At 37.5% G+C, this 20588-nt stretch overlaps 1 protein-coding gene across 5 annotated transcripts; it reads left to right on the top strand.

Moving 5' to 3' along the window:
- Positions 1 to 18: 18 nt before the first annotated feature.
- Positions 19 to 19389, top strand: FAM151B (family with sequence similarity 151 member B). 5 transcript variants are annotated; one of them, XM_050913579.1, is made up of 7 exons: positions 19 to 73; positions 249 to 374; positions 2214 to 2379; positions 5884 to 6101; positions 7844 to 7979; positions 10180 to 10262; positions 19340 to 19389. In XM_050913579.1, the coding sequence occupies exons 1-7, from the start codon at positions 55 to 57 to the stop codon at positions 19381 to 19383; spliced, it is 792 nt and encodes a 263-aa protein (XP_050769536.1). In that variant the 5' UTR covers positions 19 to 54; the 3' UTR covers positions 19384 to 19389. The 5 variants fall into 5 exon arrangements, with proteins under 5 accessions (XP_050769536.1, XP_050769534.1, XP_050769535.1 ...); XM_050913577.1 differs by lacking the exon at positions 19340 to 19389 and adding an exon at positions 10878 to 13795; XM_050913578.1 differs by lacking the exon at positions 19340 to 19389 and having other exon boundaries at positions 10180 to 10937.
- Positions 19390 to 20588: the final 1199 nt, after the last annotated feature.

The following is a 20588-nucleotide window of genomic DNA, read 5'->3' as shown; positions in this document are numbered from 1 at the left end:
GCGCACCCTCCCCACCACCCCAGCCGTAGGGGCGGGGCGGGCCCCGGCGAGGCGATGGCGGCCGAGGCGCAGGGTAAGAGCTGCGCGGCGGGTACCGGGTCTACCCCCTCCCTGCCGCCTCTTCCCCCGAGTCCTGCGGTGGGCTGGGCCTGGGGCCGGTGCCGCCGAGCGGCGGTGCTGAGGGGAGGTCTCCCTTCGTGCCGCCGAGCGGCGGTGCTGAGGGGAGGTCTCCCTTCGTGCCGCCGCAGGCGCCTGGAGCGAGGAGGCGGTGGATCACTTTCTGAGGTCGCAGCGCATCAGAGCCAGGGACGGGGCGGCCGTCAGGTGGTTCCACGCCGCGAACAGCAAGGCCCGAGCCAGGGAGGCCGCGAGAAGTGAGTGTGAGCCGCTGCCGGCCCGCCCTGCCTTCGGGTGGCCGCCTCAGCGTTAACGCTGAGGGTCGATGGAGAGAGGGGGCCTGGTCGTTCCGTGAGGCGCTCCTGGTTTGTCTTCTTCTAGGCGAGGCCTACCCCAGGTCGGCCATCTGCCCCTGCGAACTGCTGGTCCGGCATCGTGAAGGCCGGCAGGACGAGGTTTGGAGGCGGAGGTGGTACCCTTTTATTGGACAGACTCGTTTAGTTGGAAAAGACAGCCAGCTTCCAGGCATGCAGGCCTTCTCTCAGGTCGGACCTTCAGATTAACAAAGCTCTTCATCCCCTACCAGCAGACCAGAGCCACGGTAAAGGAGTCTCCTGGTTTTGTGCACTCGAACTAAGCTTATCTGGAGTGTTGTTCAGTTTATATGTTTGCACAGCAGAACAAAAAAGGTTCTGCTGCAGGTAAAACTGGTTTCTCTGATATGGTTGTACAGAGTTTAGACCGCAGGTCCCTGGTACACCAGCCTGGGCAGTAGTGGTCAAGTTGCCGCTGTTCTTCCTGTTTGTTCTCATGGTAGGTCACTCTTTCCCAGTGTGCTGACACTTCTGTTCGTGGATCTGCCCTGGAAAACAGAAAATGGAAATGACCTGATTGAAAGTCCGTTCATCCTTCCTTCCTTCCATCCATCCCTTCATCAGATGAGGTTCGGTATCAGTGCTGTTAAAAGGGCAGCAGGCAGTGGAGCAACACCTCTTGGGAAACTACCGTAACTCTCAAGCTGGCTTTGCCCCAGATGCCTGCCCATTGAGCAGCAGCTGCCGTGCTGTGAGGCTAGGTGCTTGTGACGGCTTTGTCAGGGCTGTGCTGCAAAACTTCTCCCGTCTTCCTGAAACAGTTAAGGATTCCCACGCAGTTTTGACTTTATGTGGATGGACCTTCTTCTAGGTCTTTTTAGGATAGTTTGAAATTGTGTAATGTTGTAACACACTGGGTAATATTTCTTGGATTATACAGGACAGTTTTATTACTGCTTTCCCCCCCTATTTTGTTCAAGATGATTAAAGTACTTCAGGTTATTTGTGAGCAGTTTATTTCAGTGAATTTTAATTGAATTTATGTGAATATTGGGGAAATACATAATTTATTTAAGTAATTTTATATGTAATTTGCTTTCTATTGGCTGTATAATTATTATTATCTTTGTTATTACTATTTCAGTCTAAGTAACTGTATATATTGAATTTTTTGCAAAGCTGGTAGCACTGCCCAGACTTTTGGATGCTTCTCATTATAGAAAGCTGTTTTCAAGAGCTTGCATCATTCCTAAGATTTCCGCTCACTTGTCTTGTGTTTCAGCTGCCATTTTCCTGGCAGATGTGGCTGGCTGGCTGACTTTTTTTTAAAGTTTTGGCTGAGGTGGTATGGTCAGTTTTAAGAATGAGACAAGGGGAGTATTCAGTCTGTGCCAGTGTTAAAATCTTCTGGTCACCTTTTCTCTAAAAGGCTCTGTCTGAAACCCTGTTTTCAGAGGAAAAGATTTGAAATTTAGCAAGAGTGGATTCACATTTTGGATATTCATTTTGCTGTTCCTCTGAAAAAAATGTGATTATTTGGCCAAAAGTATCTACTAAAATCAATTTTCACATGCTTGTAGATTTCTGAAGTTTCGTGACTAAAGTACCTAAAGAAATGTGTCTCTGTTGCTTCACAGGCAGCAACCCATACTAGGTGATCTTTGTGGAGTAAGTGTGCACAGTCCAGTGTAGAAGGACTTGCCCCTGTAATTGTTACTCTGAAGCAGACTCTGGAACTATTGGATTTGCTTGTGTTCGAGCATTCATTTTTTAAATCAACAGGTGATGTTCACATGATAGAAGCAGATGTTCTTCTTCGTGGTGGCAAGGGAGGAAATGGAGACCCTATCATGGCTCATCCACCTGAAACAGACAGTGACAACACATTGCAGGAATGGCTAAAAGAGATTGTCAACACAAATAAAGGCATCAAGCTGGATTTTAAGAGGTATCTCAAGACAAAAAGATTTTTATATTGTTTGCATTCTTACTAATTAACAATTTTACAGGTAGTGCTAACTATCTTTTGGTGACAGTAGACCAAAGTTTTTCTTAATGTGCAGTTTAGTGTAATGCATTCCTTCCTGAACAGAAAATGAGGAGACATAATCAGTATTACTGAATGCATTGCAAGAATAAAAGCTTTAAAAGTGTTTTGAACTATAAATAATTATGTCATACTCAGTGAATTAGTTACTGAGTTGCTATTGAGCAAAGTTTTCCCATCAGGAAAACTGAAATGATAGTGCCTGTCTGGAAAGCTCCTATAAGTTTTCTGCTTGTGCAAAGAAATTGGGAAAGACAGCCTTCCAACTGGGAAGTCAGACAGTGGCTCCCAGGCTGCAAATGGGGCTGAGCCCCGTGGGTCTCTGCCTGGCAGCACACAGGTGTCTCCTGCTGTCATCCAGCTTTCTTGGTGTCATTCTCTACCATGGAAGGGGAATGAGAGTATCAAGGTTTTTCAAGGAGCTTCTGAAAAGTTTGCTGAAAAGCCAATTCCTGGTCTAGATCTGCTGAAGTTCATAATAATTTAGAAACGTCATCCCATACCAGCATGAATATGTTTATTTTCCCAGAGCTTTTTTTTTTCCCTCCTGAAGGAGAGGAATTCTGTTTCCTGATCAGCTCGAATACTAACAATCTATTGGGGATGTCTCAAGAATTAGGTGTACTCCTTTGAATATCTGATCTCATACCACATATGATGTGGTGTTTGATTTCTTCAGCATGGTTTGTAATATAAGAAAGTTGTCTTGCTTTTTGTGTGGTAAGACACATGTATATTGAAGTATATTCAGTTTCTTTGGCCTAACTTATTAATTAAATCTTCAGAGGTTCATTTAGAATTTTAGCCATTAGCTGTTTCATTGTCTTTAATGGAAAATACACCTGAAAACCCCATGAGAGTGCCTTGAAAAGTTTGAAATGGGGTTCAGAGTGAGCTGTGATTTTCAGACGTACACCTCTGCAACTCCCAACTTTAGCTTTGTCTGAATTTGCATGTACGATGTCTATTTTTGCAGCAGATGGAGAATCCACCTCCGCATTAAAAAAAGCTTCATCAATGCCTAAGTATGCTATAGAAGTGCAAAAAAAATGGTAGTTAGTTGTAAAATGTGATTTGTACCTGTTGTTCTGTGTAATGCAATCACAGTTTTCATGTGAAAGTTCATGAAAATACAAAAGATGTGGGCAGGCTAAATCCTTTTATTGTTACAGAATCTGTAATGTCTGCCTGGACAGAGAAGGGAAAGGATAAGAGAAGTAGGCATTTGTTTGGGTTTATTTGTTGGAGTTTTGGGGGTTTGGGTTGGGGTTTTTTTTTCATTTTAATTATTGTTTAAATTAATTTTAAAACATCTACCTCTTATTTTTCCACAAGGAATTTCCAGCCAAGTGCAGTGATTTAAAAAAGCTTTTAAAATTATGTTGCATTATAAAAGTCTAATTGTATAAAAGCGTTTAAAAAATACAAGCACACAGTGCAGATATAGTCAAATGAGTGATAACAGAATTTGATGTTCTTTTGGATAATATTTCTTGGGATAGCATTGCTGAAGTTTTGAAGATTATTTCAACAGCACTTAAATATTTAGTATATTTCTACTCTGTCAGCTTGATTGACCACATAATCACATTTCCTGCTGGCTTTATCTACAGGAATGAATGTACTCTGCAAAAGCACTTCAGAGTCCCACTTCAAAAATGCCAGAGTCATTCAACGTGAAGTCAGCAATACATCTGAATTTTCCAAATGCTGTGCAATAAAAGCAGTGCTGTCTGGGTTTTTTTTGTTTATTTCAAGAGATACTGCTTTGGGCTTTTTCTCTTTACATTATCTTATACTTTGTAGTAAAAAGGAAGGCATTCCACTGGCTTTGACAGTGCCTTGTATATGGGAAATGTGAACTGTTCTGGCCTCAGACAATGTGAGAAACGCTTAAGCCAATAATATTAACTCAAGCCATCACTAGCTTTTCTCTAAGAAGACTTGAGCTAATACTGACTGAAAGTGTTGAGTGGAATTCCTGCCACTATGCAGCTTTCTCAACAATACAAAAGTTAAAATGTACAAAATGACTTTTCACAGGAAACAACACAGGCAGCTCAGGGGACAATTTTTGGCTTTAGAGCTAACCTGATGTTACAGCTGGCTGCCATTCCCATTTTTGACCGCACATCCTGACACGATTCGTCTGACCTCATCATGAGCCGGGTTAGGGAATAACTTGGTACAGAACCATCCCTACAAAACAATGAGAATAGTTGTTTTCCACTTTATATCCCTGAACTCAGACACTGCTGCTAAGGCAACCATCAGTACCGGTGTAAGAGCTGGAGATGTGCAGCTAGGAACTGGGAAGATACAATGGCCTTGGCCTTGGGAATTGGGAAGATATGGTAGCAGTGAACCATCATCTGTGTTGTTCAAACAGGCACCATGGAGCTTGTAGCCTGTGGTTTCTCTCCATGTAAGCTGGAGCAGTTGTGATCCTCTCCTTGCTCTTCACAGTGCGTTCTCTCCCCCTTCCTTTTCCTGGTGCTCCTGTGACACCCAGAGGGACCAGTTTAGGATGTTGAACAGGGAGACTAACCCTGCAGAACAACATGAAGAATTTTATGTTGGCTCAGCTCTGTATCAGATAACTGCAGGATTTTGAGGAAAAGCTAGAAGATGGCTTATTCAGAGCTTTTCATGAGTCGCAGGAGAAAACGCAGGTCCTTGCTATTAGTAAGGAAATCACAACTCTGACCATAATGATTGTAAATTCCGAAATGTTATATAGAGTGTTAATTCATTTGCTGTGAGAAAAAAAAAGTACATGTTTTCTTGGCATTCATTCCTTTTCCCCATTATTCTGCATTTCCTTTCCTTCCACAATACTGCTGTTTCGAAAGTTTTGGTAGGCTAGAGAAAGGTTGTTGTTTGCCTTCTAGTTATGCTTTTTCTTTTGATTTGAGAGAACAGTGAGAATATGTGACTTAAGGTATTTTGTTAAATGCTTACAAGTGGTGCTACATTGGTTGCTCAAGTGACTACATCTCATATTAATAATTAGCTGTAGGATGAACATCTGATGGGGAGAATTCTTCATGCCACACTTTTGAGCTGTGGGAAGAACCACTACAAAAGTGTTAGAGCCTGCGGTGGCTTGCTTAATTAAAATTCTTCCTAAGAGTTCAATAACATCCAAGTCTTAACAGGTTGGGAGTTAGAAGAGCCATGAGATATGAGCCATGAAGCAGTTCATATTGGGCAGCAGGGAGACAAGAGGCTTACACTACTTTACACCAGCGGTAATACTCACCTGGTGGTAGAAAGGGTCCTCAGCATTTGCTTTCTGGCTTACAGAGACAGTTTCATTAACATATCCATCTATATATGTACTGTACATTTCCTGTCCTCAATCAGAGTGAGGTGTCTCATCTCACCCATGTGTTATTGGTACAGTCTAGAAGCCATATGGCCTTCCTTGGAGCTTCTTGAACATGTGAAGCAGCATTTGAGGCGGCCCGTTTGGATTAATGCAGACATCCTACAGGGACCTAATGGAGATAATGCTGTAGTGGATGCAAAAGGGTTCCTCGACACTGTCACTTCATTTTTCCCAAACGTAACCTTATCGCTGGGATGGACAACTGGCTGGCACCCTGACAAACACAATAAAGGTAAAGATAGAAAATTTACTGCTTACCTTGCATGGTCTATTTTCTTCGCTTCGTGATTGATTCAAAATAAGTTATATGCCACCTGGTCAGTTTGAAAATAATAGTGAATGTAAGAAGAACTGTTTTCTTGTTGGTGTATATTTGACAGTGTTTTGTAGCAATTAGTTCAATGTTTGAGTTGCAGCAGAACTGTATAAAAAACTGATATTTTTGTTGTTAAACAGTATTTTGTTCTTCAACTCATTCATGCATATTGAGGAGTTTTTGCGGACAAATTGCTTATGCCCTGTTTCAGGTAGTCTGCTTCCTGAATCCTATGAGGATTGGTTTGGTAATTGGAGTTCTGGCACGTTTCCTGAAGAAAAATAGATTAGCTGGAAATTTAAAACCCTATCAGTGTGCTTTTGCAGTAGATAGCTGAAATCAAATTGTAGGTCAACATTGTTTTTAACATTTCATGTTGAATAATTAATTTTTGCAATAAATTTTCCAATTTATTGATGTTAGTAACTTTTTAAAATCTCAGTTTTGAGAATCCAGTTGAAGCTTCCTATTGTTAATCCCTAACTTGAATTTAGATCCTGAACACGTAACCATTATTTAGGGTCCTTTTCACAGGCTTCCTCTCATAATTCTCATAGCTGCTTCGTTGCGGTGTTTTACTCCAGTGCACATGCATTTGTGTGCAGTAGCATAGTCCCCACCAATATGGTCTGTGACTACAACAGCAAAACTATACACCTTTCCAATTGCTATTTGTTCATTAGCAAGATTTAATATTGTGTTATGAGGATTTTGTTGTATGTTATACAGTAATTTTATTAAACTATATGGTACTTTGTCCACAGTATTTTCAGTGCAGTAGAAAGTTGCTGGAAATAATGTACTGGAAATAGTGTACTCAGTAACCTTTTTTTAATAAATGCAACTTTATCTCCATTCTAAATTTCAGTTTATGGTGATGCTAATTAAGGATATACTGTAAGACATGAGAAGAACAGCTTATTTGACTGATTTCAACTACAAGTTGCTGTTTGCCCAACAAAATCTGTTTTTCTAAGATTTGGTGCTTGAAGTCTTTTCAGTCACAACGTTGTGTACGAGTACTTGAGAAAAAAAATATTAAGTTATTATTGAAGTTAAGATTTTCATAGCCTGTAGAAATAAGAGAATATTAAATACTGGTTTAACTAGCTCCAGTGCTTGTAAAAATCTCAACAGCAGGCACATGAAGTGGTTTAGATGGCTTGATTTTAGCATTTTTTAAGTCCAAAACGTTTTACATGCTTCGTTTCTCTATAAAATCTTCTATTGCATTCATTCAATTTTTTTTCTAAATTTTTCAAAATGTTTCTGTTTTTTAAGGGTCACTGTCAAGTTAAAGCTAGTCCATGTTGAAGTCAATGGCAACACTGTTTTTTAGAGAGAGAGCAAAGATGTAATTTCCTGGACATTAGAAAATGTCACATTCTATAGCTATATGTAAAATAACTGCAATTAATCGAAATAAAGATTTTCAAAATAAGTTTATTTTTCCATATTAGTATTGCTTTTCTCCTCTGGGACAATTACATTTTTTATTTATAATGATTTAGCGATTTCATTTTAGAGTTATGTCATGTTCTCAAAACCCATGTTTGCTCTTATATTATCTTGCAACCTAACCATTCTAGAATTTATTGTGTCTTTATAGAGGTTGTATTTGTGAAGAATTCTTTTTAATCAAATGGTCTTTATTGTAGGCTATGATTGGATGATGGTGAAAGAAATGGCTCAGATATGCAGTACACTTTCCCAGCCTGTAACTTTCCCTGTAAGAGCAGCATTAGTACGACAGTCAATATCTGAGCTGTGTTGGTTAATGCAACAGTCAGATAGGTAAGTTTGAGGGCCTTTATTTTTAGCTGTCTTTATTACAAAGGCACATAATTGTTTATATTAAATATAGCACAGTTTTGTGTACATACTTATCCCAATTACGTTGAAAATATTTTTGCTTCTAGATTATCTCTTCAGTTCTTTAATTCCTTCAGTTCTTACATTGTGTCGTCATACAGAAGTGGTCACCATTTCTTTAAAATAATAAAATTCCCAAAGCCTCTTTTAAAGTTACTTATTATAGGTAGTGAATCCTGTGTAGGTTTGTAATCCAGTTGCACTATAAACATTTCATAAGAGTAATGTGGTTAAATAGACCAAGTAGTTGGATGTTGCAATTTGGAATTAATTAAATTTAAATACTTACATTTTATAGCTACTTTTTATTGGATTCGGTATTTATATTTTCTGTAGTAACGTGACATAAAAACATTAAAGGTGATTTTTAGGCTGGAAGTTAACGAGTATGCTACGAAGCTGATTTTGCTTAGGTACTTGAAATACGTTCAGTGGTTTCCAAACACTGACTTAATATTTCCTTCTAAAAATAGTTCTTCCAAACCCATAACAATTTCATAGAAAAAATTTATTTACATGTAATAGAATGAGAATAAAACCTGCTTTGTACATATTGTCTTTTACTCATCTTTTTCACCTACTCTGTCTACCTACACTTTAATAAAGTTGTTCCTTAAGCACCAACCAAGGTCAAAGCCCAAGACAGAAGAATTAAGACAGTGACTTGTATGGAAAATTTCTAAGTAATTAGAGACAACAGGGTGGAAAAAATAAAGTGCTTTTCTTCTCATTTATAGTGATGAATCAAGAGAGAAATTAGAATTAAACATTTGAAACTGGGAAATTAATTTCAAAATATTGTTAAGAGCATGTCTTGTGAATTGTGGCATTCTCAAATACATCCTCATTGGATACAAGCACTATTCCCACTGAAATACTAGGGTTTTCTCTTTTACCTCAGCATAAAAATCCTGATTTTTCTTAGTGGCATGATTAGAAGACAGAAATTCCTGAGCTAGTTTTGCTGACATACAGCTAAATTCTGATTTACCTGTATTTTAGATTAATAGAGTTTTAATAAACGAAGGGGAGAAATGAAGTATTTGTCATGTGGAGATTGTGGAGGGTAATGCTTTTAACTTCAAATGATACTTCAAAGTTCTTCAGGTTTTTTTAAGAGTTAAAATAAAGTCTGTGCAATTAATGAGAAAAGTGTATGTGATAAAGTACAGAAGATACATTCAGTTAATCAGATGGCATCACTACACATCATGTAGGTGACAAAACATAGAGTGTGAAAATCACCTACGACTGAGATTGCCTCATATTTTCTGTTACAATGCTCTGCTTGTAACTGTTTATTATTTTGTCAAACTTCAGATGCTCAGCCTGGTAAATTTCTTTGCTGAATATGTGTCCAAGATTTTTTATTTTATTTCTTACTAGGTTTGGCAGAACAGTCCACACAAGGATCAGGCTGCAGATAAATTGTTCTGGGCAGTGTAGGATTGTCCATCTTAAAAATTTTGCGGTCCTCCTTGAGAAGTTCTAGCAAGTTTAGCCTTAGGAGCCAGAACTTGAAGTTTGACTGGGGCCAAGTTGTGTGACTTACCTACATAATGAGGAAAAAAAAAATGTCAAAGGAATAGACCTCTGCAAATTTTAGTTTGCGTGTGTCTAGTAGAGGTTTATTTAAAGACTATCAGTCGTATTCTGCAGCCAGTCTCTCTGTACCAAGCATTCCGTGTGCCCTGTGTGCAAACTAGGATGTGTTTGATCATGCCTGTTTCTGGAGGTAGCATTTTGATCCAGCAATTGCTTTTCCCAGTACCTTGAAGTCACTGTGGTAACCACAAAATTGGAGAGACTCTCACTGCTGTCGGTTTTAGCACAAATGCAGGGTAGAGGGTGATGACTTACCTGGATGTAGAGAGGTGAGGAGGGCAGGAACATATAAAACTGTTAATTCTGATAGTTCATAAATTGTGGTTGCTTAACTTTGGAATGTAAAGGAGATTAAGTTTTTGGTACATAATTCCATTCCTAAAATTAAGGTACCATAGTCCTGAATATTTTTAGGAGCTTATTAGTGCAATGTCTTTCTGTCTTACATGTTTTATCTTAAGATAATAACATATTCTTTTTTCTCTTTCTCTTTTTCTTCGTTTTTTTTTTAATATAGATACAGCCTCACTGTTTGGACAGGAAAGGAAGATGTGTATTCTGTAGAAGATTTGCTTTACATCCGGGAAAACTTTGATAAAAGTAGGGTTTATTATGACATCTTAGAGCCACAAAATTCTGAATTCAAAAAAGCCATAGGATTAGAATAGTAAATACAGAGCGGGCAATCTCTGACCTTATAAAACTTAGCCTCTTTAAATGTGAAGATGTCTTGTTTAGGGAAATACATTTTTCTTCCCAAAAGAACTGTATAGAACACAGCTGTGGTTATTGGAGGAGTTTTTGTATAACACTTTATTGAAAGGCTTCTTAAATAGAAATTTAATGCCTTCTTTAATAGGTCAGAATTGTTACTTACTCATCATGTGCATATTCCCTCTCATTCACCCAGTGGCGTGTAGTAAAGGCTACTCACGTTACCTAGATACTTCTTCCCTGCAAACATATAAAGGGGAGAATGGCCCCAGCTGATAGTTGTGGACCAAGGTAGTTTGCTACTAACTGCTTTTGTGTCAGACAAAGTCTATGGGACACTCAGTCTCTACCAAAGCCTGTTTTTGCTTTTTATAGGGGAGGACAAGAGTCAAGACTGTATTAAGTACAGAACTATGCAGTTCCCAAAGGGGTTATTTTGTAGCTCATCTTGATACACTCCATTTTTAATGCCATTGTGATTGATAATGTTCTCACTCTTAGTCAACAGAAGATTCTGTTTGCTAGATGTGAAGAGTGGGATCCGTGATGCTGCACATTCCAGGGAGAAAGAATGGTTATTTTTACCGAATTACAACTAATCAGGTTCTCTGCAGTGTGGTAATTGTGCATTCCACGCAATGGCTTGCCTCCATGCTTTCTGAGCCATCAGCAACATAGTCCTTGGATTGTGAGAAGGCTGAATTGGAGTTGCAGCTGCACTGCAGAAGGTGCTGGGGCAAACGGAACCCCCAAAATGAAGAATAATCCTGTCCTGTACATAGAGCACAAAGATGGATTACAGTGAGGTACACATCAGCGACAGCATCAAAAGAGCTGTAGTGTTTTATAAGAGAGAAGTGCTGGTGGTTCTTTCAAGAGTTTGAAACTGAATTTTAAGTATAACAGGAGTTATGTAAAATGTTCTCCTGCAGTCTTTCTGAACACCAGAGGCTCTAAGAATGAAATAGCTGTACAGTGATTAGTGCTTACAGCAAAAATTGTACATTTCTGTGATAGCACAGTTATTTTCTGCATTTTCCTGGTTTCTGCATCTTTTTAACTCTCAGAATACAATTTCACAAATTTTCAAAAGTTGAACTTCCCTTTGAGAAAAACTAAAATCATTGCAAGGCTGCTTATCACCTGCAGGAAGAGTCCAACCTATTTCCTTTTAAGCATTTTTTGCCTCTTTTGCTTCTGCATCCCTTAAAATTAATACAGGTATTGAAATCTGTGCAGATTGAGACACAAGCTGTGTATTGTTGCCTTCTGCCAAACGTTACAAAGGTTTTTTTCACAATGACGGAGATTTTGATTTCTAAATTAAAGCAGATTCTGTGAAGAGACATTACCCTGTCATCTTCTTGTCCTCCTTTTCCCGTTCCTCTCACATGCTTCCCACAGGAATTGTGTTAACTTTGATGTTTTACACAACACTGGACAGGCTGTTAGTACTAAAGAGTTAATTACAGCAATTTTTGGTTCTTACATGGCATTAGTACAACTGTGATAGAAAAGTTAGTTATATTTATTAATCCTAAATCTTGAAATACGGTGATTTCATGCAGCCATTAAAATTCAGGATTCCTGGTGGTTACCTACACTCCTTCGCCAGTTTTATCCAATAGTTGTTTTACATTCTTGAGGGGTAGACCTTTCATAATTTTTTTCACCTACTAAGATACAATATACTTGGATAAAATTAAGAAACATTTTTCCAAATAAGGAAAAAAACTATCTAGTTGTACTTGGAATAGTTAAACAGAGTACGTAATTTAATTTACATAATCAGACAGCATGAATGGTGGTAACCATCAAAAGGTCAAGTCTGGTAGCGTGATTCCTTTTAATGAATAGGGAGAAATGATGTATTTTGTAGTTCACTGTGACAACATGATCTGATTTGAACAGATTTAACCTCTCAGTTCATTATGGCATCTCTTTCTTTGAGCTTTGCATGCACACTTTGCTATACCATGGGAGGAGGAGAGATTTAACTGTTTCCTAACTCATCATAACTCTGGAAAATACTTTAAATACTTCGAAGACCCTTTTCTGACCCAGATCATTTTGACTAAAACAGGTTCAGGAGCTATTGCGTGAACAGGCGTGCTAGCAGATCTGATCATGCGGTATCCTTTTCTGGATGGTGACCCTTTCACCTAACTCCCCTTCAGGGAGAACAGGATGTATGAATGACCAAAGCTCCAGTTAAACCAAAGTTATAGACATTGCTTTGAATCTATAGTACGTACAATAAACTAGTAGGAAATAGTATAGTTCAGAGGGTTTTATTTTCTGGGATATACCATTGAACAAGAAGCACTAGGGGACATCAGCCAGCTTTTGGAATCAAATGCAACATAGCTGCATTAGCCAAAATGAGTCAGGCAGGTGTCTGAATAACAGAATTTGCTTTTGAGGGACATAAAGGAAATAGCTTGAGGACACATCACTGTAGCCATGTTCATTTATTGAATGAAAGGTACCATTAAAGAGCATTGAGTTTTTTGTATTATTGCATACTAGTTCTAGGCTTAGTCTAGATTTCTTTTCAAGATAGTGCTGGTCATTCAGAAGCAGCAATACTTTCTAGCCATACATTTATTTCTAATAGATTCAAAGACAAGAGTGTCTCGTCATCCTTTTGTTCCACAATTTATATAAACATTTAGGACTGGAATGGACTCGTAGATCTTGTTTCAGCTCCTTGTTGCAGGCAGTTACATTTATTGACTTAAGGGATTTTGTCTTTCAGTTGGTTAGGCCTTTTTGCATCCACACATGCAAACTTTTCTGTTGTTTAGAAACCTTTTTCCCACTTACCAATTCCCACCTGAAGTATTAGAATTTGTTAGAACTGGTTAAACTATTAAGTAAAAACCATCAGCAATTGCCAGAAGTATTTTTAAGGGTGCAGACATCATGGAAGAAATATCACTGAGTAATATATGTGGATATGAATAAACAGAAATATTCAGATAAAATTAAAAGAAGACATGATCTGGATTACCAGAAAAATTAATTAAGGTAACAAGACATGTAAAACTAGATTAAACAAAATACTAGAAATGAATTCTGTGAAGCATTCTTGCAGTGACAGAAGGGTTTGACTATATGGTGAATTTGATTATTCTGTATGGATTATCCTATATATCTGAATTTCTGTACCTATTTTTTACCCATGGATCTCTGTTAGTTTCCTGTGAAGTCATTTAGATTGTTTATGTCAGTCTGGTCTGATTCATTTGAATTTGTTTCTCTGTTTTCATGCCAGTCTTCATACAAATGCTCTCCTTCTAAAATAACATGTGTTAACTGTGAGGCTGGCAATAAGATAATAAAGGTGAGATGAAAGCCAGTTACTTATTCTGTTGGAAACAGGGATCTGTGGCAGGTCTATGTTACTCTAGCTGTTGCTGTCTTTTTTTTTTTTTTTTACCTTCTGTCAGGGCTCTATTCCTTGTACTTAAAACTTTGTTTAGGAGCTATAAATTCTGCCACCTCTTTGTGGAATCACTTTCTCTATCAGTGTTGCTTCATGTCTGTTGCTATCTTTCAGCCAGGTTTTTAGACTTAATTGTCCTTGTTACATGAAGAATCTGGTTGACTTTAATGGAATTAGGTATGGTTCAGGATGTCCAGGTGAGTTAATTGATTAATAAAACATTTCTAATTTACTACAAGTGTAGTTCAAGCTTTGTATTTTTCTGTGAATTTGGTGGAACTTACTAAATAGATAAAATAACATGTTACAGAAGAGAACTGACATCATTAGTCCTGCACAACTACTCAATAACATCCTGCAGTAACATGTGAGTATACTGATGAAAGCAAAACAGAAGCTGATTTTCTGAGGTTTGTATTGTTTAAATGTGCTGTGGAATTGAAGAAAATGCCCCCAAAGACACATTTTCCAAAAGCAGTTCTCCCCATCTTCATCTTCAGCATTCATTTGAAGAAGTACTCAGTTTTGGCCTACTCTGACTGAAAAAAAACTCAGTCTTTTTCTTCAATTAAAACCTTCAAATTAAAGCCTTTTATGTTTTATGTATCAGCCAGGTGTCTGTGATCAGGCCATTTGCTAATGTTACTACAGACTTATTTCTGCACTGTGCATTAAACCCTATTTAGTGTTTGAGTCCAAGCACTGTAAAGCTTTCACTTGTGATTTTTATTGTGCTTTTTGTGAATACTGAAGAATTTAATTCCAGCACCTGGCACATGCTATCTTTCGTGCAACAGCCCCAGGAAGCTGTATTTGAACCTTCCAAGTCAGAGTTGTGCAGAGTCAGGTTTACATAAACCTGCACTTCTGCAGCCCACCGTCAGGAATTTGTGTTATTGGTGATTAAGAAGACAGAGCTAGGGAATTACACAGAAAGTCTTTATAACTCATTTAATATCTTGGTGATGAAATGGCCCTGTCCTTCCTTTAAGAAAAAAATACAGAAATGACAGTTTGGGGGAATTAAAAATGTGTGGGCTGGTTTGGGTTTTGTTTGTTTTTTAAAGGTTAGGGAAAGCCTAGTAGAGTATTATGAATTGCATCCTACATTATATCTAAGAGTCAGGGGAGCTTTTCCATAGCTTTCAATGTTCTAAAATTTTTTACTTGATTTAAAATTTCTTTCAATTTTCAGAGAGTATTTCTTTTAATAAGGGTAAAACTGCTAATAAAAGATACTAGGAAGTGTTTGGACAATTTTTTAAAGAAACATTTTTTCCGTAAGCTTTATGTTAATTAGAAGCCTTTTTCTACCACAAAACTTTGATTTCTTGAAATTTTTACTGAAAACCAATTTTTTGTTGTTGTGTTTTGATGCTCACAGACATTTATTCTTTAGTTTGTTCATTCTTTGTTGCAGGAATTTCTGTTTGCCTATGCAGTGTGATTCCCTGATGCCTGGGCTTATCTTCTATGTATTAGCTTGTTATATTTACTGTCAGTTTTACCAAGAGTTTTTCTTGTACTAACCTATATGCAAAAGTAAGAGCTGCTGGGTAACAGCCAAGCCAGGGTGTTGTATTAGTCTTTAGTTCTTTTCCTCTCTTCTAGGGCTTTGCTGGATGAGTTTTGGCATATGTCTTTGCAGTGAAGTAAGATGTTACGACCTTCTAGCTACAATTACTTCTGATATGTCTTCACTGCAAATTACTGTAATTATTGTATCGTTACCCTTTCAGTAGCATGGTTGAAGAAAATACTTACTCCACAGTGCAGTTACTGTGGATTGCACTGGGGCATTAAGGTCGGTGTTCCCTCATACAGGAGCAGTAACTTCTGGCACATTGGTGCAATAAGCAGCTGGGGATAACATCTTAGACTGCCACAGCAGAGCTTATTCATTAAAACCCATAATAAGTATTATTTTTGATTGTGCTTCCAGTAAAATTCAAAGTGTTGTACTCTATTGTCTTCTGAATTTTGAACATTAAAATGCTGGGGCAATTGTATGTTGTTTTTTCGTATCCATATACTTTGGCTTGGTTCCCTTGAATTTTTCAGTGATCCTTCTGTCATTATAGCTGTTGCTTTCACTGCTTAATTGTGATTCCTCTCACTGCTGTAGCAGAAAAAAAATTGCATATGCAAATTCATAATCTCAATAGGAATCTGTCCAAGCAGAATTAAAATGTGGTTTAAAAAGGTATTCTCATTATTGTGTTTTTAAAATGTATGTACAGATCAAGTTTATATTTTAAAATGGACTAGCTTTTGAGAGAGAAGGCTGTAACTCATGCCATCTGTGGCAGCTTGTGAAAGTGTTCAAAATGGCTAGCTGATGTCTTCAGGGAAAAAATACAGGAATTAATTACAGTTCCTCAGCATGCATCTGCATCTGGATTTCAGAAATTTGGGAATAAACTGGACTGTATACAATTCTAAAAAAATATCTTCACTGTTCAATTTAGTATCTTAGCATGTTTTTTAAATGGCTGAACATAAATTCACTTTTTTTTCTGTTTGGGACAAAACATCTGAATTAACATTAGATCTACAGTGTGGTGCTAGCACAGGAGGTGCCATCTTTATGGTTAAATTTAAAATAGTGGTTTTGACTTAATGTTGATAACTCTGAGTCCTCTGGTGCTTCCTTAACTGTTGAACTGTTGATACCTTGGCTTCCTGAATCCCTGTTCAGGTGAGCAGTATGGCTGAGGCAAGCCTTGCTTTGGGCTGGAGGTTGGACGAGACCTCCAGAGGTTCCTTTCAGCCTAGATTTTTTTTATGATTTAATGACACATTTCACCTGCTACATAGTACGTACTACCATAGAGGATTTATGTGGAGGCAGGAGGAGTTTTAAGTAATTCTTCTGTAATTCCTGTAGTTTGGTTATTACAAACTTACTTTTGTCTTTGTTGAGCTTTAACAGCTACTTGCAAGGCACTTGTTTAAGTAAAGAATTTGTATGAAGTAACTTAACTGCTCCTGTCACCAGAGTGCCTTGGCCCCTAATCAAAGTCCTCAGGTTCTGTTGCCCATTCTGTATCACCAAAAAGAAGCAAGCTTATGTTTTAATTGTGTGAAATGCTAAAGCCAAGGACATTCCTACGAGGTCTGTGCTTTCAACCAGCTATACGCATCATCAGCCAAGGAGATGCCTGTCTCAGGTAACAGGTGTCCTTTGAAGAACAGGAATTTTGCAGGAATTTTGCATATATATTTTTTTTAAAATAAGGTTAACTTGTGTAAAGGAGTATAAGACCTATTGTCTTTTAAAAAGGATTAATAGCTGGGTATTTCATCAGAACAATTAGTCATAAAAACCGGAATTTTATCCCTTTCACTCTGAAAAAAAAGAGTCTGAGTTTTCTTAAGATGTATCCATATCAAACCTGATCTCCTTGAAGGTACTGCAGCGCCAGTAATACTTTAAGGTGAAAATGTGTGGCTGGGAAATACTGGGAAATATTTTACAACAGGCATTCCTCCCTCTAATTCTGGATTTCAACATTAATTTAAAAAAAGCTTGTCCCTTTTATGAATACAGTGTCAAAGTTTTTAGTAGGATGGTTATTTGTGACTAATGTTAGCCTTTCTATAACAAGCCATGCTCTTGGTACATGAACAAAATAGCCAACTAATGGAATAATGGTTTACTAATGTAAGAATCCATTTATTTATAAATACCTGATTTTAGTTGGAAAATTAATTAGTTGTACTGCATAACAGATGCAGAAAGATGAAGGTCTTATTAAGGACTGATGAGAAAGGAATTTAATGACTGTTTTAGTTTACTATTTTTCTTGTGTAGCTGCATCAAAGTATGGCAATATTCTTTTGCAAGTGCTGCATAATTGTAAAAGACAAAAATCAAAACAAAGCCACTCCAAATACCTTTCTCCTTAAAGCAAAAACAAACAAAAAGTGCAGGGAAGGATATTTTTAAAACTGTACTTTGAATATCATGCCTTAGACACAACCTTGAAAACTGCTTTTTTACAGCATTCTTGCGTAGTGACTTGCTGTTCTTAAATTTCTTAAACCAAAAAATGAAGTTTTTTAGATGATCACTGTTTTTTGTGAGGCTACCACTGTTTGTCTAGAAGTTACTTTCATTGTATGGTTTCACAGCATTTTGCAGAGAAAAGGAAAACCAAAAGTAAAAAAATGTTTTTCACCTTTCTAAACTTATCACGTAGATTGAAAATCAGTAATCTCACAGGTAGTGTGTTTTACTGAAAGCTGTAACTTACGTTGACAGAAATACTTGCTCACAGAAATGCCACTTCCATTTTATATGGTTTAAATGTTTAAGGATTTTATGCCATTAATCTTTCTCTAAGTTAGAGTGGATGAGCTTCATTAATTTCTCACTGTAAGGTGTGAGAACTAGTCCAGATGGTTTTCTCTGGATGGGAAGCCACAGCTCTTAGAAGAAAACTAGCAAGGAAGAAGTTTCAGCTTGTGGTATTTTCTTTGTCAAGATGCATAAAGAACACCTGAATGGTATTTTGTTGTTTGTAAACTTCAATGTTTCGCAGGGGAGTGTAACATTAGAAATTCAGGTCTTGCTTCCCATTCTTTGCTTAAAAGATACTATGAATGACTGGAAAATGACAAGGATTAAGACTTCAAAGATAACAGAAGTGTATCTCCACTGAAGCGGAACCACAGTAAGCTACCAACAGACAGAAAGAGCCTCTATCACACAATACTTCGTACAAATTCAGCTATGTTGGATTGAATCTAATCAACTGTTCCAATTTTCCTGTATAGAGACAGCCTGAGAAGCACTTACGAGCGAGTACCTTTGGTAGTGACTCAGCGTCTCCTAAGTGGTGAATAAAAGCATGTGTCTATTTCCATATTCTCTGAATTGGGGAAAAAATAACTTTTATTTATGCATCATAACAACATCAAGAGGACAAAACTGAATTGTTTTTCTTTTGAAGGTCACTTGTAACATTGATGCAACAATAAACATTGATGTTAACCTTTCACATTACTTATGCATCAAAATTAAGCACAAAATACGGGCAAACACTACGGAAGAACTTCACTTCTCAAGACATCTGCCATTTTCCTCATTGTCTGAGCATTTTGTAAAAACTACTGTTTCAGTTGAGGGAGCAGTAATCCCATATATGTAATTAATTTTAAAATCAATACAGCAGAAATCAGCCTTTATACCTTCAGCAAAGATACCAGTTAGAACATCTGATCTGTTAGTTGTTTTTTTCTAAAAAAGAATTTGTATTTTTTTAAAGATACATTTTTAGCTTCAAATATTTAACTTCATTATGAGATGAACAGACTACAAATTGTTGTTTCCATTTATAATATCATAAAAACATTTGAAAAGTATGTTGTGTATGTATGTGGTGTTTGTAGGGAACAGTTTGTACCCAGTTAATAGTTTAATACTGACATATGTTGTTCTCTGCCTGTCCTGGTTTTGGACACTGCCATAAGAAGATTCCGTGTAATCCTTGTTTCTATCTGGTATATGCAGATGCTGATCCAGCAACATCTCCTGAAGTAAGAGGCAGAACCTGAATGGAAACAAATACTCCATCACCTTCACCATGATTCCAGTGGTATTTAATAGCTCTTTAAATGTACATAACTTCACTTTTGGAAATTTCTGAGTTTGGGATGCTTAATGTGCAAACTAAGGTGGTTTGTTTGGTTGTTTTTTTTTTTAACATAGTGAACACTCCTTGTTTGTGTATGTGCAGAGACTAGAGTTTGCCAGCCAATCCATAAATGACCAAGAGTGTTTCAGTGGATGAATAGTCCATCTCCAATTAAAAAAACCCAACATTTTTGTGACTGGTACTGATTGCTCTTGAGGGGTGAGAAACTAAACAAGTGTGACAATTATATTCGACTAAGTCAAATGCGATAGCATAGTGCAGCTCACTGTGGGCCTTCCCAGCTGTCACCGGAATGCTACACATCCCAAGTTAGCAGAGCCATGACCGGCAGAGAGCAAAGGACACCACGGCTTTCAAGACCCGTATTTTGTGGGGAAGAACTAATTTTGACAATTGTGATACAGTTTTGCATCTTCACTTATTCTAGCTACCTTTGAGAGCTTGGCCAGAGAATCAACAGTAAGATCATCTGCCTTCTAGCAGTCATCACTAGAGATTGGAGAGATTTTGTGCAAAATTGATTTCAAGATTTAAATTTGTAGTTTCAGATCAGCACTTGATATACAACTCTGTTGTGTAGTGATGTAAACCATACTCCTTTACTTTCCAGATGTCAAATGTTCCCTTCTTCAAAATATGCATATTATGAACTTTTGGACATTTTTATATTTTTACATAAGAAGGTATTTACAGAGACTGTATGTTCATCATCCACTTGAAATTGTCTTATACTAAGGGCAAAGCTAAATAACATGACAGTTATTTGTTAGGCAATGTCAGACTGGGTGAATTTTGACTGAAGCTGCAAGAAGGCAGATAGTACCCACTGTGTATTTTCAGGAAAAAAGTATCTCATTTCAGTATACAGAAATTCACATTATACAGACACAATTTCAGTACAATTAATTTCTGTAAATTACGACAAAACACATTCAATATTTCTCAGTCTTTAGAAGATGAGTTATAAAATGCTAAATGCAATACCAGAAATCAAGCATCTATGGAATATGCACAAAGACAAGGTAGATGTTTGGAACCGCAGCACGCTAAATGGGAAGGAAAAACAGATTTTAGATAGAGATACTTAAAAATATGCAATAACTT

This window comes from Gymnogyps californianus, chromosome Z (genome assembly GCF_018139145.2).
Source record: "Gymnogyps californianus isolate 813 chromosome Z, ASM1813914v2, whole genome shotgun sequence".
In the NCBI taxonomy this organism is placed as follows: Eukaryota; Metazoa; Chordata; class Aves; order Accipitriformes; family Cathartidae; genus Gymnogyps; species Gymnogyps californianus.
The sequence above is the reverse complement of the archived record's forward strand: the minus strand, read 5'-3'. Positions and strand labels throughout refer to the sequence as shown.